Source organism: Podarcis muralis, chromosome 3, assembly GCF_964188315.1.
Source record: "Podarcis muralis chromosome 3, rPodMur119.hap1.1, whole genome shotgun sequence".
NCBI lineage: Eukaryota > Metazoa > Chordata > Lepidosauria > Squamata > Lacertidae > Podarcis > Podarcis muralis.
The window spans coordinates 66,489,203-66,512,794 of NC_135657.1; the positions used below are offsets into that span (position 1 = coordinate 66,489,203).

The following is a 23,592-nucleotide window of genomic DNA, read 5'->3' on the forward strand; positions in this document are numbered from 1 at the left end:
ACAGCAGTTGCTGTAACTCTCCAATGGTTTGACTTTACCCCAAAGGTACACTCTTCCGTTGTCTCCCAAGACAGATGGATGCCAACAACAACAACTTCTGATGCTAGAGCAAATAACAAAGTTGGATGGTACCCCATCCAAAAATATACTGCTATGGGTGCAATAATTCATACAAGTGTGCTCTTGAATTGCTGTACAAATAACATATGCAGTTTATTTTAAATACAACCTTTATTATAAAACGTGAATCAATCCTTTGGTACAGGCAAAATATATATTGAAAGAAAATGCTTTGAATGTTGATTTTAACAGGATCAGTTATGAGCCAATAAACCCACATCCTAACTCAAGTGAAAAGTTTGTGTCCCTGGGTCTTGTGAAGACACGAGTGACAAAAGACAAACAAAGACCAAAAGAAGAGATAACCAATTTCATTTTTCATGCTGAAATGAAATAAAAGTTTAAATCAATTACAAATGACACTAGTTCACTTTAGAAATTTATGGATACACAGAAGGTTGAGATCACTGGATAAGTCAGATTTGAGAAAGGGCAGCGCAGAATACTCTCAAAAGGATTTTAAAATCCTAAGTGATCTCAGTGCCTTGTGACATTTTGAAGGAGTGAGGAAAGAGTGTTTTTCATTTTCCTCTGTATACCAGGACGTCTCTAGAGTCCAAACTTCAAAAGGGTATCCTGGGGTTATAGACAGGTGGCATTCCATTTCCTCCAAAGATTAGACAGCCTACTATGTCAAAAATAAACGGCTTAATATAGCCTCGGATTCTGGAGAAATTAAAAAATGATAGGGGTGGGGGAAGAGAGAAAAGGTTACTTTAGATATGAAGAAAGGAGGGCCTTTCCAGATAGTAGCACAACACTTGTGCCATTGTTACAAGGGATCCAGGGACCTTTCGTACGATTCAGAGATACTTCCATGTTCTGAACACTCTGTATTCTCTGGCCAGGAAAATGTGGTACTCAGAGCAGCCCATTGCCATGGTGACGGCTGTGTGGAACACAGCTCCCATCAGCCAATGGCTGTTGTGCTTGCATGAGAGCCATGGGCACCTACTAGATTGTCCCCATGGTGCCTGCCCAACATTCCCCATTCCTGAAACGTTGTGTGAATGTGGGGTTGTACAATTTATTGTCTCCCTATCTCTGCCCGAGACACTGATAAACACTGCTACCCGTCTATGTAGACAATAACTGAGTTAGATGGGCAAACAATCTGGTCTGGTCTAAGGCCGCTCCCATGTTATTCATTTGTTTACATTTTTAGATAGTGCTCCTTTTGGCTGGGCTACAGAAGTGCTGCAAGGAGAGTTCTTAGGGACCTCTTAAAACAAAAAGCACCCTGGCAAGGCTGCCTTTCCTGCATCAGGGCCCTACCATTTTACAGCTTTTAGAAATGTATTGTTATTTCTGGAGCTTGAGCTCTCCTGCTCCACTCTGAAGCTCCCATCTCCCAGGATTCATTTTCTACTTTCTTTTTTAAAGCCTTGGTCAAGCTCCGTTGCTGCAGCACAGTGAACCCTACATCTTTTACATTAGTACAGTGCGCCTCCGGCTCTCAGTCAGGGTTAGGAATGTTTCACGTTAAACACAAATAGAAATGTTTTGGATTTATCCTCTGAAAAGCCCCCAAGAGATCAACCTAACAGCAGCAAGTATTTGGGTGGTTGTTGCATTTGATTATTTACACTGTATCCGAGAGGATATGCTGGCGCTGATTTTGTTACAGGACTGAAAACAAATCTAAAACCTTGACATGCATTCTGCAGATATTGGCTGTGGACTATAGCACACAAATCACTTGTTATTTCATGGATTAAGTAACACCACTGAAAACCTTCAACAGCTCCTTATTCATGTCTGCCAGCTGTTTGAAGTATTGTGTATTTCAGAGTCTTGCATACGCTGGGAGTGGAATCTGTTGGCGATCGCCACAAACCAAGCATTTCACAAATATTAGGAATCCATGCTCTTCACTTCCGTTTCTTGATTTTCCGTTGTGGTGTTGGAAGAGGACGTTTCCCCGCCAGCAGCTCCTTCATCTAAAAAGAAACAACATGTTAGATGTACCCTGAACAGTTTGGTCAAAACATTCTGATCGTTAGGAGGTTTGGTGAAGAGAATTCCAAGTTAAAAATGGATTATGTTAATATTGGACCATACGGAATTCAGAGAATCTGGGAGGTTCTACAATAAAGCTTTGGATAATGGAGATGATATGCTAATTTCATGGTGCAGGAAAAAAGCATGTATATATTACATACTACATGGAAGGTAGCATTCTGCTGCTGTTTTTTTGTTGTGAAGATATACATTTCAGAAGTTCTTGAGTTCCTCTGGCACCCAAAATAAATAAATTTATTATTATTTATACCCTGCCCATCTGGCTGGGTTGTCCCAGCCACTCTGGGCAGCTTCCAACAAATGTAAAAGCATAATAAAATATCAAACATTAAAACCTTCCCAATGCAGGACCACCTTCAGATGTCTTCTAAAAGTTGTGTAGCTCTTTATCTCCTTGACATCTGATGGGAGACCCTCTGCCTGGTTCCCTGTAAGTTTGCTTTTTGCAGCGAGGAAACTGCCAGAAGCCCCTCAGAGATGGACTTCAGTATCTGGGCTGAATGGTAGTGGTGGAGATGCTCCTTCATGTACACAGGGCTGAGGCCATTTAGGGCTTTAAAGGTCAGCACCAACACTTTGAATTGTGCTTGGGAATGTACTGGGAACCAGTGTAGCTCCTTTAGGACTGGTGTTATATTGTTCCTGTGGCCACTCCCAGTCACCAGTCTAGCTGCTGCATTCTGGATTAGTTGTAGTTTCTGGGTCACCTTCAAAGGTAGCCCCACGTAGAGCACATTGCAGTAGTCCAAGCATGTACCAGTTGGCCCGTACAGTTGGCAGTCACTAGCTAGGAAATAGTACAACCCTTGGCCATCAATGAGGGGTAACATCTTGTTCTCAATCGTTTTGTCTGCATTACCTTCAGACATTGAGAGCTCAGCTAATTTGTGTGGTAGGTCCGATGTTCCAGCACCAGCGGAAGAACCCAGAATGTCTGGTAAGGCATTTCGGCGACCGGCCCGTCCAGAGGCTGCAAAATCTGTGACCACAGGCTCCACATCAGTCATCTCTGACTTCTTTCCTCATAGCAACATTGACTGAAAAACACAGAGTAAAAAGAAGATTGTCAGCTTCAAGAGTCTAGTGTCAGAGAACAAAGTAATCCAGCTAGTTGACAGAGGAAGGTAGCTCGCCTTTTGAAAACCCAAATGTCAGCTGGCTGAAGGGAGCACAGAACCAGTTGTTCCTTAGTAAATGTCAGGGGTTCAGCACACCGATGCTGAAATTCTACCCTCAGAATCCACTTTTTCCTTTCTTTCCATTTCTCATTTGTTCTTCAACCACCAGTACTGAGCAGGCATAATAGAAAACTCTCCACATTCATGACTAGTACAAAGAAAAGCATCTGTGGACTTTCACAACTTTGAATAGGCAATTTTGTTTTGTGTATTTTGCGGGTAGTTTGATCAGCCAAATAGAAGGTGACCAGCTTTCTGTGTTATTGTCCTATCTCAGAGGAGGATTTTGTGCAAGTTAGAGAGAAAACTTCCCAACAATTCTGAAAGATATAGAAAAAGAAAGAATGAATGGAAACTTTTGTTTCAAATGTACGGCACAGGCTGGGAGCGAGCTGCAGGCTTTCGACTGAATAAAATAGACACAAATGGGATTCATAGTACGGTTTTATGGTAATGTGATCTGGTTGCACAAACATATGAAAAGCTTTTTAAATACAGTGGTACCTCGGGTTACATACGCTTCGGGTTACATACGCTTCAGGTTACATATGCTTCAGGTTACAGACTCCGCTAACCCAAAAATAGTGCTTCAGGTTAAGAACTTTGCTTCAGGATGAGAACAGAAATTGCGCTCCGGCGGAGCGGCAGCAGCAGGAGGCCCCATTAGCCTGGTGCTTAACCTGGTGCTTCAGGTTAAGAACAGTTTCAGGTTAAGAAAGGACCTCCAGAACGAATTAAGTACTTAACCTGAGGTACCACTGTATTAGCATTAAAAACATGTATTTTCTCTGCAATCCAGGAAGCACATTTGTGAAGTTAGAAAGAAGTACTGCTTTGCTATCATGTAACTACAGCGGGGGACGGGGGGTGGGGACAGGACGAATGGGCCTGCAGCTCTTTAGCTTCTACCAGCCCCAACCAGCATGGGCAGTGGTTCAGTGATGAGCCACAGATGTTCAACACCCTGAACTACAAGGGAGAACACCCCCAATTAATTATAGAGCCTTTCCTGGGGCTGCTGGGAACTTGCCAAGTGCTCTTCCCCATAACAGAACCAGTGATGTGGTTGCTCAGGCGCAGAAGTGCAGTTGTGAAGATCTGACCCCATGAAGTAGGAATAATGCAGCCATAAAGGGAGATTAGATGTGAAGACCCATCATAAGAGGAGTTAGGACCAGGAAGGATAAGGTGATAAATACAGATTAGTGCTCTCCCCCACCCCCCGAGTTTCCATTGATGGGCCTTTTTGACCACCCCAGTCCACAACAAGTGCCACCCTTTAAGATCGATTCCCTAATATGAAATAATATTGTACTGGGGGAGGGGGGAGCATCGAGTTGAAAAGCCGGGCTTGAGGCTCATTTAAAATGAGAAATAACCGTACAGACCAAATAAACTTTGGCTCACATTAGGATACATGGACCACACCAGGACATAAGACAGGGCTCAGCTGCATATGGAATCGCCTAGATTTGAAGATGGAGCAGTAGGTGGTGCTGTATGAATTCCTTCACACACATGGCTATTACTTCACAGGACTGGCTCTAGTCACAACAAGAACTCCACAGCTATAAAAAGATATTTTTTGTCATCTGGCCTTCGTAAGGGCAGTGGAGGTCATGCACTCAAAACTATGTCAACAAAATACTCCATCTAGCTGAAAACAAGCCACGAGTCATGAAAGCAACTTGATTCAAGCTCTGGTTAGTTCACACTCTTCTGGAGCAACCCTACGCATGTTGACTCAGGTGCAAGTCCCACGGTGTTCAACAAGGATTACTCCCAGGTTTTTGTACAAAATACGACAGACTTTGGCTGCAATCCTGTAGGCAGCTACAGGGCTCTTACTCTTATCTTATTTGGTTCAGATAAATGTATGAGACCTATAGGTATTCAGTGGTTTTTGTTGCATAGTGTTATGGGGGGGGGGGGTTATGTTGAGCATAATCGGTCTATAAAATCATGTCAGTAGAGTTATTGACCTTGTACCCACTTAACCTAGGAGTAAGTCCTACTGAGTTCTGAGTAGACACGTATAGGATTGTGCTTTAAAGCCATCAACCAATTAATTCACATACAGTGGTACCTCGGGTTACAGACGCTTCAGGTTACAGACTCCGCTAACCCAGAAATAGTACCTTGGATTAACAACTTTGCTTCAGGATGAGAACAGAAATCGTGCTCCGGCGGCGCGGTGGCAGTGGGAGGCCCCATTAGCTAAAGTGGTGTCTCAGGTTAAGAACAGTTTCAGGTTAAGAACAGACCTCCGGAACAAATTAATAATAATATAATAATAATAATAATATCTTTATTGTCATTGCCCCCTCTCGGGGACAACGAAATTACTTGGCTGCTCCATCCACCCAGGTAGGGCACTCCACACAAAATCAAAACAACTATAAAAACACTAATTAAAACAATACAGTATAATACAGCAAGGAAGATTAGATGACTTTCAAAGTCCAGGCTTCCCATTCAGGGCCGAGATCGCTCTGGAGAAGAAGCTGTTCTTAAGACGGCTCGTTCTTGTCTTCATCGTCCTGTATCTCCGTCCCGACGGCAGGAGCTCGAAGAGACAGTGACCAGGATGCGATGGATCTTTTACTATGTCCAGTGCCTTAAGTTCTTAACCAAAGGTACCACTGTATAAATAAGTGCTTTCTAATTGTCTTTGGCACTGTAAACCTTTGGTACACATCAGAGCAAGCCTTCAAGTAAAAAACAAAAACTAAGATTTTCACTGCCATATTCTGAACCATTAAAATATGACTCAATAATTCACTTCCAGCTGAAAAAGTTATCCATCTTTCCGGAAGCTTCCAGTCATCATAAAGACATTTCTCTTTTGCCAAGTATCAGACCCAGTGTGAGCTTAAAAATGAGCAGGTCTTGCCTGTCTGGTGTTTATCCCTCAAGGGAATATGTAAAATAAAACTTCTGAAACCTGATCAAGATAAACATGTCAATATTACCGTATTTGCTCCAACTGTCACTAATGATTCATTCCAAGATGGTTATTAACTAAAGCATTAAAAAAATGCAAGCACAGTTCGCCCAGATGTGGCACAAGTTTTCCAGCAGGGATACAAGAAAGGGAGTGAGATTGCTTATTCTTTATTTGGACTATGTCAGCAGCTTATCCTCACTGCCAGCTTAATTGTGGGAAATGAGTCACAGAATTCACTTAAAGCAAGTAACAAAAAGAACACAGATCTCTCAAAGCACCATCACAGTAGTTTATCTCAGGTTCAAACATGGTTCATAGTGGATGGGAGTGAAGAGTTTGTCCATGGAATATTTTAATGTATGTGCCCATCTCACCCCCTCTGTTACGAGGAAGTTCTGACATACGTGGTCCATTGTTTCCCTCTCCTATTATTCCCCTCTGAATGCAAGGCTCATACACGCAAGTGCAGAGTGCTGCTGGGAGAGATGGATACAAATGCACACTTAATAGCTCACCCAGGAAAGGAAACAGTTCCTTGGGAATTGTTATAAAGCTCAATTGCCTCCACTCCACACAGGGTGCTGAAAGGAGAAGAAAAAACACATTGCTACTTGCTGTTTTTAGATTCTCCCTTTTGAAACACTCTCAGTCAGCTGCAAAGATGACGTAAATTCTGTCCTCTTAAAAGATAAGACAATGCTGGCATGTGCTAAGTTCTGGATTGAGGCAACGGTTCAGATTTCTGGTTTGGGGGGTGGGTTCTCAGCATAGCTTAAAGGGTCGTTCTTGCATATATTCACAATCAAATCGCAGAAGAACAATTTACAGTGGTACCTCGGGTTAAGTACTTAATTCGTTCCGGAGGTCTGTTCTTAACCTGAAACTGTTCTTAACCTGAAGCACCACTTTAGCTAATGGGGTCTCCCGTTGCTGCCACGCCGCTGGAGCACGATTTCTGTTCTCATCCTGAAGCAAAGTTCTTAACCTGAGGTAATATTTCTGGGTTAGCGGAGTGTGTAACCTGAAGCATATGGAACCCGAGGTACCACAGTATATGAGTGTTTTATAAATGTAATATATTTAAAATCCCATAGATCATAATAAATATAGAAAAATAACTGGCACCTGCAGGTTATCTACTCCTATTTATAAACAGAAGAGACAGTCTGGTATAGTGGCTAGTATTGAACTGCCAAGTGTCCCTAGCCTGGTTCCCTCTAATGACTGGGGGGCTTCAAGTTGGGGAAGGCTGATTGACAAAGGAAACCCCTTCAAAAGATATGTAGAGCTGTCACGAGGAAGATGGAACAAGCTTGTTTCCTGCTGCTGTGGCAGGTAGGACCCGGACCAATGGATTCTAATTGCAAGAAAAGAGATTCAGACTAAAAGTTAGGAAGAATTTTTCGATGGCAAGAGCTGTTTGGAACAGGCTACCTCAGAAGGTGATGGGTCATCCTTCATTGGAAGTATTTGAACACACACAGTGTATTTGAACACTCACACCGTGCCCCACCTTTGCTGAATGGCCATCTGCCAGTGATTCTTTAGTTGGGATTCCTGCATTTAGCCAAGACTCTTCTAACTCTACATTTCCATGAATCCATGAGACCTGGGAGACCGGGGTTCTAGTTCCCACGCAGTCATGAAGCTCACTGGGTCACCTTAGGCTGGGCCAGTGTTTTTCAGACTTGGATCTCCAGCTGTTGTTGGATTACAACTCCCATCTTCCCTAGCTAGCGGGACCAGTGGCCAGAGATGTTGGGAGTTGGATCTCCAGCTGTTGTTGGACTACAAGTCTGAGAAACACTGGGCTAGCCACTGTCTCCTAACCTCACCTTCCTTCACAGGGTTGTTGCCAGGATATAATGGGGAGAAGGAAAACCACATCCATCGCCTTTTGCTCCTTAGAGCAAAGGTGAGATATAACTGTAATCACAAAATACATAACTAAAACACAAATAGGCCCACTTACCTTCCCTAGTGGTTTCTAAGAAAAGAGCTGTGCACTCTAGTTAGCTGGTGTAACATTAAAAAGGTCTTTTCCTGGGGCACACACATTTGGGCCCTGGTCTGAGGTTCCTCAGCCCTGTCCTAAGATGCTAGCAGAATTCTCTCTACTTAGTGGAAAAAGAAACAGAGAAGTGCTTCAAGGCAGCCATTTCACTAATCGGCACTGCAGCACACACACAGGCTCTGGAATAAAAATCTTATAACAGGCTGGTTGAAGTCAGTGTGACCTCTAAGCTCTGGAGGGTCTTTGGGCGAGATGCCTTCATGGGGCCCTTCCCTGAGTGGACCTCATTCCCTTATTGGCTTCTGATGCCACTGTCCGTAGCTCTCTACTAAATGCCATCTTTTTTCTTTTTTTAATGCATGGTAGCTATAATGTTAACACTTTATGTACTCTTCTAATATAAATCTCCAAGCATCATCTCCATAATGTTTTCCTGCTTTAATGAATTAAATGAAATTACGAATAGAAATCTGACTAGCACAAGGGTGACTCAGCATAAAATTGGATTTGAAATGCAACTCATCCTCAAAGTAAGCTCATTCTGACTCTGTTGTCTATCCAGAACCTGGTAATTGAAGTTTAAAAATCTCCAGATAGCTAGAACACACGCACACACATATACTGGCATCTGGATAATTCTGGGGAGCCAGTGAAAACTATAGCTGTGCAGTGCGCAAGAGACAAGGCAGACCCAGGCAGCTGCTTACCTCTAAAAGGGGTTTACAGCTGGTGCAAGGTTTGTGTTAGGCATTTAGCAGGGCCGTATGATTGGATGCAAAGGGCCAGTGCAGTCCTGCCTACTTCCTGCTAAAATGATAGTGTTGCTTTTCACCTCCATTCTCAACCTTTATTTCATCCTTGGCTATCTCTTCAGATCATATCCTAGCACTTGCAGTGAATTGCACCTCTATCGCTACACATGCATTGTCCCTATATTTCTTTCAAATTAACTTGTCAGTGTTGTTTTCCTTCCCTATAACTTCACTTTCTACAATGCAGATAAGAGCCCTCTTAATTATGCGTACAGGTTTCCTGCCAGCCTATTTGTACGTTCCTTTCCAGAAAATGCTGGCTGCAAGGCTTACTGATAAAACAAAAATGACCCAATTTGCACACAACATTATACTTTCTTTTCAACAACAGCTTGATGTGCATGAGTGTGTGGCTTGCACCTGTTCCTGACTGGGCCACACAGGGAAGGAAACAAGCAAAAGTTTGGCACACAGCCTAGGCTCAAAGTTCATTTCTTCCAAACAAACCACAAACAGAAGACGAAGGCTTCTTGGGAAGAAACAAACCACGATGCCATTTCATGACTAGCTAAACCGTGGCTTGCTAGTATGAAGCATAACCGACCCAACTCTATCTGTGGTAACAAATGGTACAGTAACTGTTTAGTGTCTGGATATTAAGCTGTTGCTTTTTCCACCTAGATACCTGTGACCTTTTAACACCTTTTCTGTCAGGTCCATTGCATAGTGCTCCAAACTGATTTCTCATATTACTAATATGCAGCTGTGCTTAGATGGGTTGGTTTTCATTACATGGCGTTTTATTTCCTTTAATAACGGCAGGAAGGAAAAGTGGGAAGGGAGATCTGCATAATCAGTAAATCCTTCAGTAATACAACACTGCTGCTTTGATATACAGATTGGAGTTGTGCAGCATGCATCTTGAAGGACATCTGCTGAGAAAAATAAGTTACAGGCAAATCTACACCCTTTTTGCCAAGAACATAAGAATGTGTCCCCTTTTTGGACCATTTGCCCCACCTAAAAAGGGGGGGGAACGGAAAGGCACTGGGTCTACAGCAAACAGCAGTATGAAAACAGCCAAAGACGTAGTGGCAACCTTAGCATTCTGGCAAAGAACAGGTTTTGCTTCTCTTCTGAAAATGGAGAATGAATGAATGGGTCCCAGGCCACAGAGAGGTTAGGCTGGCCTCAACTAGAGCCAGGGCTTTTTCGGCTGTGGATCCGATCTGGTGGAACGCTCTGTCACAAGAGACTAGGGCCCTGCGGGATTTGACATCTTTCCACAGGGCCTGCAAGACAGAGCTGTTCCACCAGGCCTTTGGTCAGGGTGCAGCCTGACTCCCTCCTTTGGCAATCTTTACAGAACTTAAGCTTATGGTTGCCATCAATTTGATTTTAATTAATTTTTATAATGAAATGTTTTTAGAATGTTGCACTATTTTATTGTTGTTAGCCGCCCTGAGCCCGGCTTCGGCTGGGGCGGGCGGGATATAAATAAATTATTATTATTATTATTATTATTATTATTATTATTATTATTATTATTATTTTCTAATTGCTAAGGCTGTCAAATTATCTGCTTCTAAAACTCAACTTCTATAACTTCCTTAATCAAGTATTGCCTCACAGCCTGTCAGCAAAGCAACCTCATTTATTTTCATAAATTAGCATATTCTTGAGCAGCTTTCGTTGCACCAGTAGCTATCCTTGGATCCGTTTGGGAGACAGTCCTCATTTATTTTTCATGTATAGTTAAAATACAAAATGCAGAAAGAACCAGGAAAACCAAAGCTAGTCGGAAAAAATGGAGATGGAGGAGACAGTTCGTGTCTATGCCATCTTTACCATTCTATTGCATAGTGGGAAATTCAGAAGCCCAGCAGACAAGGAACTGATTTGTTCAATTAGTATGTGGAGTTTAACTCTAAGACCCCTGCTTGGTTCTTGGCCCAGATAATATTAGCCTTATATTCACAAAAAGTCTTCCTCAGTGCAGCTCTCTGTTCTGGTGCTCAAAAGCTTGCACAACCTGCCCAGGTGCTACCAGGCATCATAGCCCATGAATATGCTTTCAGAACCATAACTGGACATGCTATTCTACCACGCAAACATACATTCTTGGTTTCCTCTCCAAGCTTTCTTCGTTTCTGCAGCCTAACTTGAAGGGAAGGTGAAGGTGGTCTCTACTGTTAAAGCAACTGGGAGTCAAACCCTTAGTCACCTGCTGCAAACCACCCAGAGATTTACTGATAGATTATGCTCTCTACATTCTCCCCTCCCTGTATCTCCAGTCTAAGGAAATAACTCTTGGAAGAAGTTGCTGAACAGACTTCTCTCGCTTCGCCTTAGTCACCTGCCTCTGGTTCTTTGAACACTGATCTGCGTTCATCAGAACTGGACTGCCACATGGGCCCCTAGCCTCTCACTAAGCCAGACTTGCTTGAACTCCTGCTTTTCCCCACTCTCATAACATTAGGCTTCTAACCAAAGGGTCAAGGAGATTTTTCACAATCTGTTCCTCCCTCAGTTCCATGTCTCCTCTGAAAACACTGGTAGTAGCATTGGACTCTTTCCACCAGCTCAGCCAGTGTGGAAGCTTTCACTGCTATAATCACAAGAGAAGAACTTCTATACCTGCTTTAGGGCAAAAAGAAAAAAGAAAAAGCTGAAAACCAAAATTAGATAGGGATGCATTATCAAAAGCTGGATTATTGCCCTCTACTCTGAGGCTTTACGTCACACATGGAATCTGCTTGCTCTCAAAAATACATTATGCAAAATCCTTGCACGCATATGGTTTCCATTAACATTCAGCCAAAGGAAAGATTTCTTCACCTGTCACTGCAGCTTCTAACAACTGCATCTTCACTTTTTAATAATTTATCCTGAGTCCCTGTCTTCGCCATAGACAGAGACGCCAGTTTAGGAGTCAGTTTTATCACAGTGCAGCGATTTAAATGCCAAAATCAATTCCAAGATATAATCCTGACTTTGGCCATTCTCTTTGCTGGTGTTACCCTCACTGTCAAAATAGTTTCTCTCTTCCCCTTAAAAACAGCACCCTCGGTTCTTACATTTAGTGAGCATATTCTCAGGTCCACCTTACCTTTCTGTTCTTTCTTACTTTAAAAAATATTTTATCCTCAAGGGGCAGCTAGCTGGGAACGTACATTGTAAGCAACGCCCAGAACAGGTGAGGTCTGACCAGAGTGGAATAGAGCAGTACAAGAGCTGGCTAATGGGCCATGGTCTGACTTGGGATAAAACATCTTCCTTTACTACAGTTAGCCACAGCCTTGGCTTTACTCATAAAAAGAAGGCAACTATCTCACACAGTGTCAAACCTTTGCTACCATTTTATAAGGCATCTCCTTCCACTAATCCTGATGTTAGGGCATGAGTGTTAAGGCTATCAAGTGTCAATACAATACTGTGGTACCTCGGGTTAAGAACTTAATTTGTTCTGGAGGTCCGTTCTTAACCTGAGGTACCACTTTAGCTAATGGGGCCTCCCACTGCCACTGCGCCCCCGGAGCACGATTTCTGTTCTCATCCTGAAGCAAAGTTCTTAACCTGAGGTACTATTTCTGGGTTAGCGGAGTCTGTAACCTGAAGCATCTGTAACTTGAAGCATCTGTAACCCAAGGTACCACTGTACAGATTTTTTTTTTGGGGGGGGGGAGAGAAAGAGCCAAGGACGACAGACTTCTCTTTCAATCTGCTTCAGAGACTGGAGTCGCAAATGTATCACAAGGCTTTTAAATAAAGACAGTGCAATTTCTTAAAAGTGGCAGGAAGGGAAATGGAGGACTTGTTTGCTTGCTGGTTATTATTCCCTAAACTGGTTTTGATGCTTTTCTAGCACAAACATACTTCATCATCCCATTTAAAAGAGAAGTTACCATAGCAACTTCTTAAATCACCTTGTATTCTACACTCGATACCAATCAGACTTAACGACATCTTAAGAGGAGGGAGAGGGAGTGAAGAAGTGTGCATGCATACACTTGCAGCAATCAGGGGTCTTCTGTAAAATGCAATGGCTCCAAAGTAAGGGGATATATAATATTTGCACTAGTCCATCATTGTGCTGTTCCCATTGGCTGCTTCCCCAGGTTCTAGAGGCAGGGGCGGGGGAAGGAGGGGGCAGAAAGAAAGAATAGGGACTCATGTCTGTAGTAAATGATTTGGGGGGGCAAAGGGGAGAGCGAGTGTGTGCAACAGTTTTAGTCCGCTTGTGATGTGGGGAGGAGAGAGGAAGGAAGAAGTGGGGAAGGGATAGGTGTAATTGGGGGGGGGAATAAATGTGGCATTTGGAGAGAAAAGGTAGAGGTAGGAAGGTAGATGCGAATGTGTGACAGTTTCAGGGCTCTGATGACAGAAGGGAAGAAAGCTGGAGAGGAGGAAGAATTGGGGAGCAGTCAGGTGGAAGTGGATAAAAGGAGCATTTGCAGTGCGGTGGAGTAAGAAGAGGCAATGGGAGACATGAAGGGGAATATGTCAGTGTTACTCAGTGGCGTAGCGTGGGGGGTGCAGGGGGGACCGGCCGCACCGGCTGCAACATCTGGGGTTAGGGCAAATCCACAGGTTAGGGGGCGCAAATAACTTGCCTTGCCCCGGGTGCTGACAACCCACGCTACGCCACTGGTGTTACTCCCTTCTCGCTGTACTCAAATGTCTCCCATTCTTCAGCTGCCTCATCAGAGATAAAGGATGCAGAGCCCTCATACATTTCATAGTAACTTCACCCAGTGTATTTCACTCCTGGTAGCATGGGTTATCTTCTATAAGAAGTTCCGGATTCCATGCAGCAGTGTAGAACAGATATTTCATTAACAAGCAAACATATGTGTATAGCATCCGCCAACTGAATTTAATAGTCTCTAACTGAACAAGCTTACTCTTCAGATTCTGTTTACCTTATAGATAGAGTAATGGGTTGTCCTGGGGGGCTTGTATGCAAAGGGGACTGCAGAACAGGAGAGAAGATGAGGCATGGGAATGAGTGCAAAGAAGAAAGGAAGGAAAAAAGCAGGAGAGGTGAAAAGAAGAGATTTCCTTCTGATAAATCTCTGATTTGGTGCTGATAAAATTGCGTCTGAAAATTGACAATATTTTTTCAACATAATATTTCCCAGTGGCAAATGAAATACCCATCATGTTTCGGCCTGTAGTCTCCATTGGTAAAAACATCAAAGTTTCTGTTGGACTGCCAATATGCCCTCATTTCGGGGATATAAATCCAAGGTCTCCTCCTTCAAGCCTCTTTGTTGACTTGAGGGAACATTAAATCATCAGTTCATGTTTTCCTTGTTCTCCTTTAGTGCCAATTTCAGGATACTTATCGCTCAGGACCATGACTTCAGGATACTTATCGCTCAGCACATTCTGACACAACCGAGTAATACGTCAGCAAATTAGGTCGCAGTTGTGGGGCTCTGTCTCCTTTAGAAGCTCAAACCTCATAAATATACTTTCCCCGAGTGCCTCTGTCTCAAAAATGGAAGACCTTTGCAAATAACCACACCTGCACAGTTACTTGCTCAGCATTCCATTGCATTTGTGAACTACCACATTTAGCATCTCTAGTCCCCTGTGAATCAAAAGGTAATAAATCATTTCCAATCCCAATGCCCAGCGCTGATGTGCTGTTCCAATGCTGGCGTAATTAAACTTAAAAAATCCCTTTATCAAGCCCATCTTGAATATAAACAAACACCACCTGCTTCACATCAGAATATACGCTATAGAAATCTACAAGGTCAACTCTATAGACGCTACCCAGCCAGGCAACCTATCTTCTGTATCCATCACAGTTCAGGACTGCCTACAAAAGTGAACATGGCATTTGGGTTGTTTGCCCTCTCATTCAACATCATGAGAAGCGAACTTCCATCAACTTGTAGCCACGCTTGCTGATACTGAAAGCTCAGTCAAATGACGGTAGATGTAGCTTACTCTTCTCCAAGAAGCTCAGAGTCCCATACATGGGCTTTTCTTTTTCGTCACAGCATCCATGTGGTCTGAGGGCTGGTGACTGGCCCAACAATTCTCCTAACAAACCACCAACATTTGTTAAAGCCTGCCACTTACTATATTCCCGAAACAATGGCTCCGGTGTCAAAATTAGTATGGGCTGAATGAGACAGGCTGCAGGTGATTCTGGCACAGTCAAATTGAACAAAACCTTGATTACTGCCAACATTTGTTCAAGACAAGATCTACACAGATGAAACCACAACACTTGAGTGGGGCTATGCAAACTAGCCCCATCCACTGGTATTTATGGAGGAATCTTCCCAACGTTCACACTACACACAGACAACCAACCAACCAACCAACCAACCAACCAACCATGTAAGTGCTTTTGCTTGCGTAGGGTTAGTATATTTTCCCGTTCTACTGAATATAATTGGCAGCTTATGTCATCTGTATTATCTGCTGAATAAATAACTTTGAGATGAATGGAGAAAAAGAGCACCTCACAATTTATTGGATCAAAGAGAAGAAAAATTTGTCAAAACTAACAAGTGAATACCTCCTTTAATCTCAGGAAACCCAATTAAGGCTCTTCTTCATCATTTATTTGTGGTGGTGGAAAACTATATTCCACACACATCAGTATTGTTCTTTTCCACTGAGAGATTAACCCCGGATTCCATTGGAAAGACCTCTCAGGATGGCTAACAAAAATAAGACATAATACAGGCAATCCCCTGACTGGTGATGGGGCTGCATTTTGGGTCACTGCACACAGTGACGAAGCATGTATAAGCCTGCTCCACCCCACCCCCCTTTTCCAGCCACTTCCGGGTCACTGCGATGCACGTGTGTGTGGTTGCACATCAATTGAGCGTGCATAAATCGGTTGTTGCCTGTGATACAATTTAAAAACATGTCAGCCAAAAGATAACATTAACAAGCTTCCAAAGGAGAACAATAGGCTGCTTGCCTAAAGAGAATGAAATCACATCATAAAAAAAGCAGAAACTGCACTACAAAAGCATCAGCTAGAACTATATAATCAACTTTCACCCACAGAAAGAACAATGCACACCAGAAGTCAAGAAGAGCTGATGGACACAACTGCTATGTAATTGTAATATGGAGTCATTTGCAAGAAATCAAAGGACAAAGTTGAGCTTGTTTCATCTACTGACAGTACAAAAAAAAAGAATAAATGTCAGAAGATTTATTGCCCTGCAGTTGTTAAACAAGTCCTAGCCAATAACTGGTTCACTGAAATTAACTTTGACTGGAATCCTGCCTGGGGGTAAAGTTCCATTGAGTTCAATGAGACTTATTTCTGAGAAAACCTATGTAGGATTGTTCTGTTACTGTATTAAGTAGAGGGGATGAATTTGAATCAACTAATGTGTGTTGCATTTTAAAATGTACAAATTGTGACATTTATTATAGTAAGAATCAGTTCTGCAGGTCACATTATTTAACACATGTGATGGAATAATTTACATTTATGTGTAGGTCTTTTTTCGAAGTGCATTTCTACCGAAATGGATAGTAAAATTATAAATCGAATTATGGGTGAGAAATATGCTATCCTTTGAGAGCTGCTTTTTAGAAACAGCTGCCCTGGTGAAATAACTTTCTTATTACCTAGAAACAGTGCTTTTTTCTAAAAAAAATAAATGTTTAGGGGTGCTCTCATTTTGACTCAAGAAAATCACCATAAATGGACAAAAGTACAAAGATTCACAAAGTGTTCAGGGGTATACGTACCTCTGTGTCCACCCCCCCCCCCCAAAAAGCACTGCCTAGAAACATGCTACCTGCCAACAGGAGAAAGCCTATCAAGCAATAATCTTTGCCAGGCCCTATGCAAATTTAGTAAGAGACAGAATGCCTGGCATCCAGGGTGTAGAGATTAAAATTGAAATCTGGCAATATAGTGCTTGCCCCATCCATCAAGTTAGATATTGCAAGGAACAATATAAATATACCCACATCGCTTTAACTAGTGAGTGTAGACTATAATACTACTTGGTATTATATACAAGAAAGAAAGCAAAGAAAAAAGTGTGACTAGGTGGCAAAGAAGAAGGTACTGCTTTCTGAGAGATTCAGGCAACAAAAAGAAATGTGTGCTCTGGGAGAGAGATATTTATGAGCTTGTAATGTCAGCTTGCTCATTAGGAAGGGTAAGAAATAGATCAAGAGAGATGACAATACTTGGCTCTACATCAAATAAGGCGAGAGGGGCCCTGCCTAGCAGCGTGTTTACTTTCTGTATAATGTATTATTGATGCACTCCAAAAACTAAAGTGTGATATGTTTAGTAACACCAATCTGGGGCAGTTGAATTTAGGGCACTTCGCTCCTTCGGGCATCCTTGCATCCCAAAGTCTTTAAAGCTGGAGGGGAAAACAGTGGCTGCCCTCATGTTCTGGACACATCTCCCATCATTGTTACCATTAATTATTATTATTACTATTACTATCCGTTGCAAGGTGGCTTACGACTATTAAAACACAATGTGAAAATCAGTTTAAAACAACTTATGATCACAGAAGTAAGCGGGGTGGGGGGAGGTCCTGAAAAGATACATTGCAGGCATCTATCAACACCCAAGGTAAAGAGGTGTAAGATGCACCTCTGTGGGGAGGGAGTTCTACAACTTAGGGGTTGCCACAAAGAATGCCCTCTATCAAGTTGCTGTTCCAGGAGCTTCTGAGGATGGTGAAACCAAGAGATCTCCACTGATCCTAACATCCAAAGAGGTATGCAGGGAAGCAAGTAGTCTTTCAGGTATTTGGGGCCTTAGTCATTTAGGTCTTTAAACCCTAATGTGACCACCTTGAATTGGGTCTGGAACCAAACTGGGGATCAGGGCAGCTGTTTTAAAATGGGGGCTATGTGAGATCTAAATGGAATCCCAGCCAGTAATCTGGCTACTGGATTTTGGACCAGTTGAAGTTTCTGAATTATCTAGAAAACACAGCACCCCCCCTGTAAAAAGGTAAAGGTACCCCCGCCCGTATGGGCCAGTCTTGACAGACTCTAGGGTTGTGCGCCCATCTCACTCAAGAGGCCGGGGGCCAGCGCTGTCCGGAGACACTTCCGGGTCACATGGCCAGCGTGACATCGCTGCTCTGGCGAGCCAGAGTCGCACACGGAAACGCCGTTTACCTTCCTGCTAGTAAGCGGTCCTTATTAATCTACTTGCACCCGGAGGTGCTTTCGAACTGCTAGGTTGGCAGGCGCTGGGACCGAACGACGGGAGCGCACCCCGCTGCGGGGATTCGAACCGCCGACCTTTCGATCGGCAAGCCCTAGGCGCTGAGGCTTTTACCCACAGCGCCACCCGCGTCCCTCGCACAGCCCTTGTAGGACAGAATAAATATATATATGTCATTCCCCGCCTTCTCCCTCCTGAAACATCCTCCTTGATGTCTCAATAACATTTCAAAGCTATTTCCAGGCTGCTGCTGCTACTGGTGGTGGTACCCCCTGCAAGGTATCATTTTGCTGAATTTCCCAATTCTTTCTGCTGCAATGGGACACACACCTATACCCCCAAAAACAGGCTTGTTTATACATTTGGCATTTCTTTGAAGAATACTCTTCTGTCAGCAGCATAATACCTCTTTGGGAATAATTCAGTAAACTGAGCTCTGCACAGAGACCTGCTAGATCACCCCCCCCCCCATCTCATTAAGACAAAAAGGCACATGATAACAATCCTTTTTGGAATGGTGTCATTTCAGAATGCGGGTAGAGAATCACATGACTTCCCAAGAACAAGCAAGTTCAAGTAACACCTACATTAGACAAACGGGTGACAAGAACATTCCTGCCACTGTATTGAGCTTGGATTGCTGTTTACTCACAGCAAATAAGGCGTGTAATGGCTCTCCCACCATTTCAGATCAACTGTGCAAACATTAGTACAAATCATCCACGTCAGCACTTGAATGGGCTAACAGATAGTGATAGTACCAATATCCAGTTTATGGCATATTTCAGCATGAATCTACATTATCTCTAAATAAGCCCACAAACGTGCATAGTCATTCCATTGTAACTTAAGAACATGATCTCACTCAATAGGGAAATTAAACGTGAATAGATTTTTTTGGGGGGGGGGGTCTGAAGAATCACACAAAGAATCAGTCTTGATAGAGAAATGTGGGACAGAGGCAAATGACTCAATAGCAAGGCTTGGAAAGAATTTCAGAAGGTTGACACTATGAATACATTGTGCCGCTAACAAATGCAACACAGAAGGCTGCTTATTCAATACGCCACGTTCTGTCAGATATCAAATAGCTCCTGCGAGCTACTCATGTGTTTGCACACATTTATCCATATTACACAAAAACATGGAATGAAGCGTGGAAGAGGACGTGCATGTGCACTGGAGTCACACTACCATTTGAAAGGCACATGGAATAGTCTGTATGGGGGGTCACAGTATACTCAAATATGTACGTGTGTGTGTGTGTATGTACACACACACACACACACACACACACATTTTGTGTTGGAGGTACCCCTCCTTCCAGGCTTATGGAGATCAACAAGTATATTAGTATGTTAGAAGATTAGCAAGTAAAATAGAAGATGGAAACAACCCACACAATTGTTAACACCATGTGCAGGTCCACACGCAACAGAACACCTATTTGGCAGGTGGACTAGATGAGCCTCGGAATCCCTTCCAATGCTGCAATTCTACAATTCTATGATCTCAACTACATTGCTTGACTGTAGCTTGCTCTTACAACAATTCACTTGTCCCAGTGTGCAAGAAAGAGAAACACACACAGTGGAAATGGAGAGTGTATTAATTATGGACTATGGCAGAGGTTTTTAAATTGTGGCCGCCAACCCAGTGCCCAGAAATCCCCATGTAGTTGCAACTGGACCCACGACAGGAGCAAAATGTGCCTGAGTAATTTCAAACATGGCCTAGAACTGGTTTGTTTGTCTCCCTGCCTGGTTTCTTTGTTTCTCTCAAGTTATGAGGAAACCATGGTTTATTCTTGGCTCACTTTTTCTTGGCTCCAGGCAGAGTGGAGCGAAGTGGGAGTGATCAAATAAGCAGTACACTAGTAAAAAAAAAAAAAAAGGTAAAGGACCCCTGACAGTTAAGTTCAGTCGCAGATGACTCTGGGGTTGCGGCGCTCATCTCGCTTTACAGGCCGAGGGAGCCGGTATCTGTCCGCAGACAGTTTTTCCGGGTCACGTGGCCAGCATAACTAAGCCGCTTCTGGTGAAACCAGAGCACCGCATGGAAACGCCATTTACCTTCCCACCGGAGCGGTACCTATTTGTCTACTTGCACTTTTGGGCGTGCTTTTGAACTGCTAGGCTGGCAGGAGCTGGGACCAAGCAACAGGAGCTCACCCCGTCGTGGGGATTCAAACCGCCGACCTTCTGATCAGCAAGCCCAAGAGGCTCAGTGCTTCAGACCAGTAGTACATGCTGCCAATGCTAAGCCATTATTTATTGCTTACAGCAGGAGTGGGGAACCTGTGGCCTTCCAGATGCTGATGGACTACAACTCCCATCATCCTTGACCACTGGACAAGTAGGCTGCGGCTGATGGGGGTTGCAGTCCAGCAACATTTGGAGGGTCCCTACCCATTATTGCATAAACCTATATGGATATTCAGATGTTAGGACACTGGTTCTTCCCCAGAGTACCCAGACATTTCAATCTGCACAATAACCCCAACCTTTAACTGCATAATAATTTCCAATAATTTCCATAGAGAACAAAACTTTATCATTCCTGCCCCGACAAACTGTCATACTAGCCCCCAGCTTACAAGCTGTATTTGTAGGATTTGAGCACAGCAGCAATTGTAGCGAGGTCCTGACAAATCAAGTCTACAAGATGTCCATCACAGGATGCTTCCGGAGCCCCCATCAAGCATGACCTTTTGCTTTACGTCTTTTCTATTATATAAGCAGCCTGTTGTCAAACCCTTTTCCTTACCCAAAGATGTCAGAGCACAAAGCAAAGTTATCTTCAGAAAACCTTCCTGAATGCGACTTTATTAAAAAGTCTCTGCACTGCAAAGGAAGTGAAGGAGACCTAGCCCACAGAAAAGAAGCATACGACAACAGAATGAGTTTTTTTCCTTCCTATGGATATTTAAACACAGTGCATCTGCATTATTTCCCACAAAGCTGACGCTTAATCACAATATGAAGCATTCGCTGAGCTTCCTTCCCTGTTTTCCTCCTGAAAAGCTTAAAAGTAGCAATTACTTAACATGCATTTTTGTTCAAAATACTATCAAAAACAAAGAGGGAATTTAAAAAGTCACATAAAGGTAGATTCAAGAATGTCAATTAAAAGGTGAATTACCCGGTATGTAATTATAAATATGGCACTTAATTGGAATATCCCTGACTTTGTTAAGTCAATTGGGGGGGGGCAGGTAGTGGTAACATATTTTATTTGCTTGTTTAATTGTTCTGCTTGCAGATCAGATCCATAAGTGATTACCTTAGTTACCGTTCAATGAATGGCTTTGCTCACTATGATAAAAACACCTTCTTTCTTGTAGCCTTGCCTCTACAGCTTCAACCTGCAAACAGTTAGTAGCGAGAGTGCCTAATTCATCTGAATCACAAGTCTTTCATGTAGAAAATTGTTGAGTGGGAGGGATGCTGCTCATCCAAAGTAAATCCATCCACACACATCAACTCATTAATATCTTTGATTTTTAAAATCATGCCTTACTGGCTCTCTGTTTAATTATTGCCTTCAGCGTTTCCCAAATTCTGTTTCACATCACCTTTGGTTTGTCACTGTTCAGCAATAATGTGGTACAACTGGGACTGGCAACAAAACGTTGTGGTGTATCACCACCTCTAACACAAGCACGCCTCTTAAAGATGGCAGCCGACCTTGCCCTTCCCAGGACACAAGAGCCGCTGTAAATAAGCAGAGAGCCTGTCAAACGGCAGTTAACACTGGACTAATGTAAAGGTAAAGGGACCCCTGACCATTAGGTCCAGTCGTGACCGACTCTGGGGTTGAGTGCTCATCTCGCTCTATAGGCCGAGGGAGCCGGTGTTTGTCCGCAGACAGCTTCCGGGTCATGTGGCCAGCATGACTAAGCCGCTTCTGGCAAACCAGAGCAGCACACGGAAACGCCGTTTATCTTCCCGCCGTTCGGTCCCTATTTATCTACTTGCACTTTGACGTGCTTTCACACTGGACTAGGTCCCCAAATAATCTCATTGTGCAGATTCAGTGGGTAGAATATAAGGAAAATTGGTAGATTTGAGGGCTATAACAACATCCTTCTAGTAGCAGGGGTAGCAAATATGGCACACTCTTGATGTCACTGGATTACAACTCTTATCCCAGACCACTGGCCATGTTGGATAAGGCTGATGGGGGTTCAACTCCACCACATCCAGAAGCAACCATGTTGGTTACCACAGATACACAACCATTTTCAAACACACACACACACACACACACACACACACACACACAAACCCTAAACCTGTTCTGCAGTTTTCTCACAGTACATAGCTGTATCCTTGTTCCCACTCTCCAATCTTCAATACTACCCATAAGGTTTGGTGTGGCAAGGTTAACCTAAAGTGGAACTACAATAAAACCATCTTGATCTGAGTCCCTGTCAGTTTCCCAAGCACACCATTCTGCTGAAAGATTCTCTAAGACCAAGACAGACTGCAAAGACCACCTTAGTCTGCTGCGAGCAGAGGACCTGCTAACTCAGAGTTCCCATTTGTGCCACCGTTAGGCCAGGAAATGAGACCTCCCCCCCAAAAAAATATATGCAATATGGAACAGCATATATGTATACTCATACTTTCTGCAGACTGCCAGAGTGGGGCAATCCTCTGTATCTGCAGTCATTATTGTTTCCCAAGCTCTTGCCATTGAAGATCAAAGGTTAAAACTAACAAATTAATAAGACTCACCTGGTTCATTCAGGCTTCTCCAATGTTGCCCCCCCCCCCACTGCAAACTGAAGAGCCCTTCATACATCCCTTTTATTTCACTGTAGTGCAAGAGTGCCCCCTCCACCAGACAGCAATAACGCAACAACTTTTGGGAAGCATCACAGAACTAATGAAGTTGCAAGAAATCCATCTTTAAGATACAGTACTTTGCCGATCGACATCAGTACTCTTTCCGGTGCCTGTTTAAACCATTTTTGTTTATGCAAGCCTGAACAAAGACAAATAGCTGTTGACGTGTTTTATCTCCTTCACTTTAATTATTTTCAGATGTTTTAAACTGTTTTCACTGACACTTTTAATATATCTTGTAAACCACGGAGAGGTCTTGCTACAATCAAATTGCATATAAAATCCAATTGGAAATGGAAAAATTATGTCCGGATGGTCCAGTATACATCCATCACAAATGCACTACAGTGGTACCTCGGGTTAAGAACTTAATTCGTTCCGGAGGTCCGTTCTTAACCTGAAACTGTTCTTAACCTGAGGTACCACTTTAGCTAATGGGGCCTCCCGCTGCTGCTGCGCCACCGGAGCACGATTTCTGTTCTCATCCTGAAGCAAAGTTCTTAACCCGAG

The 23,592-nt window shown here is 43.2% G+C and overlaps 1 protein-coding gene across 1 annotated transcript in view; it reads right to left on the reverse strand.

Moving 5' to 3' along the window:
• Window positions 1–212: 212 nt before the first annotated feature.
• PKIB (cAMP-dependent protein kinase inhibitor beta) overlaps window positions 213–23,592 on the reverse strand; it is a 38,901-nt gene continuing 15,521 nt past the window's right edge. The window contains exons 2-3 of the mRNA XM_028723295.2: window positions 3,002–3,179; window positions 213–2,060 (exon numbers count right to left, since the gene is read on the reverse strand). Of these exons, the coding sequence (XP_028579128.2) occupies window positions 1,975–2,060; window positions 3,002–3,149 (234 nt within the window). The 5' untranslated portion in view covers window positions 3,150–3,179 and the 3' untranslated portion in view covers window positions 213–1,974. The remainder of the gene's footprint in view (window positions 2,061–3,001; window positions 3,180–23,592) is intronic.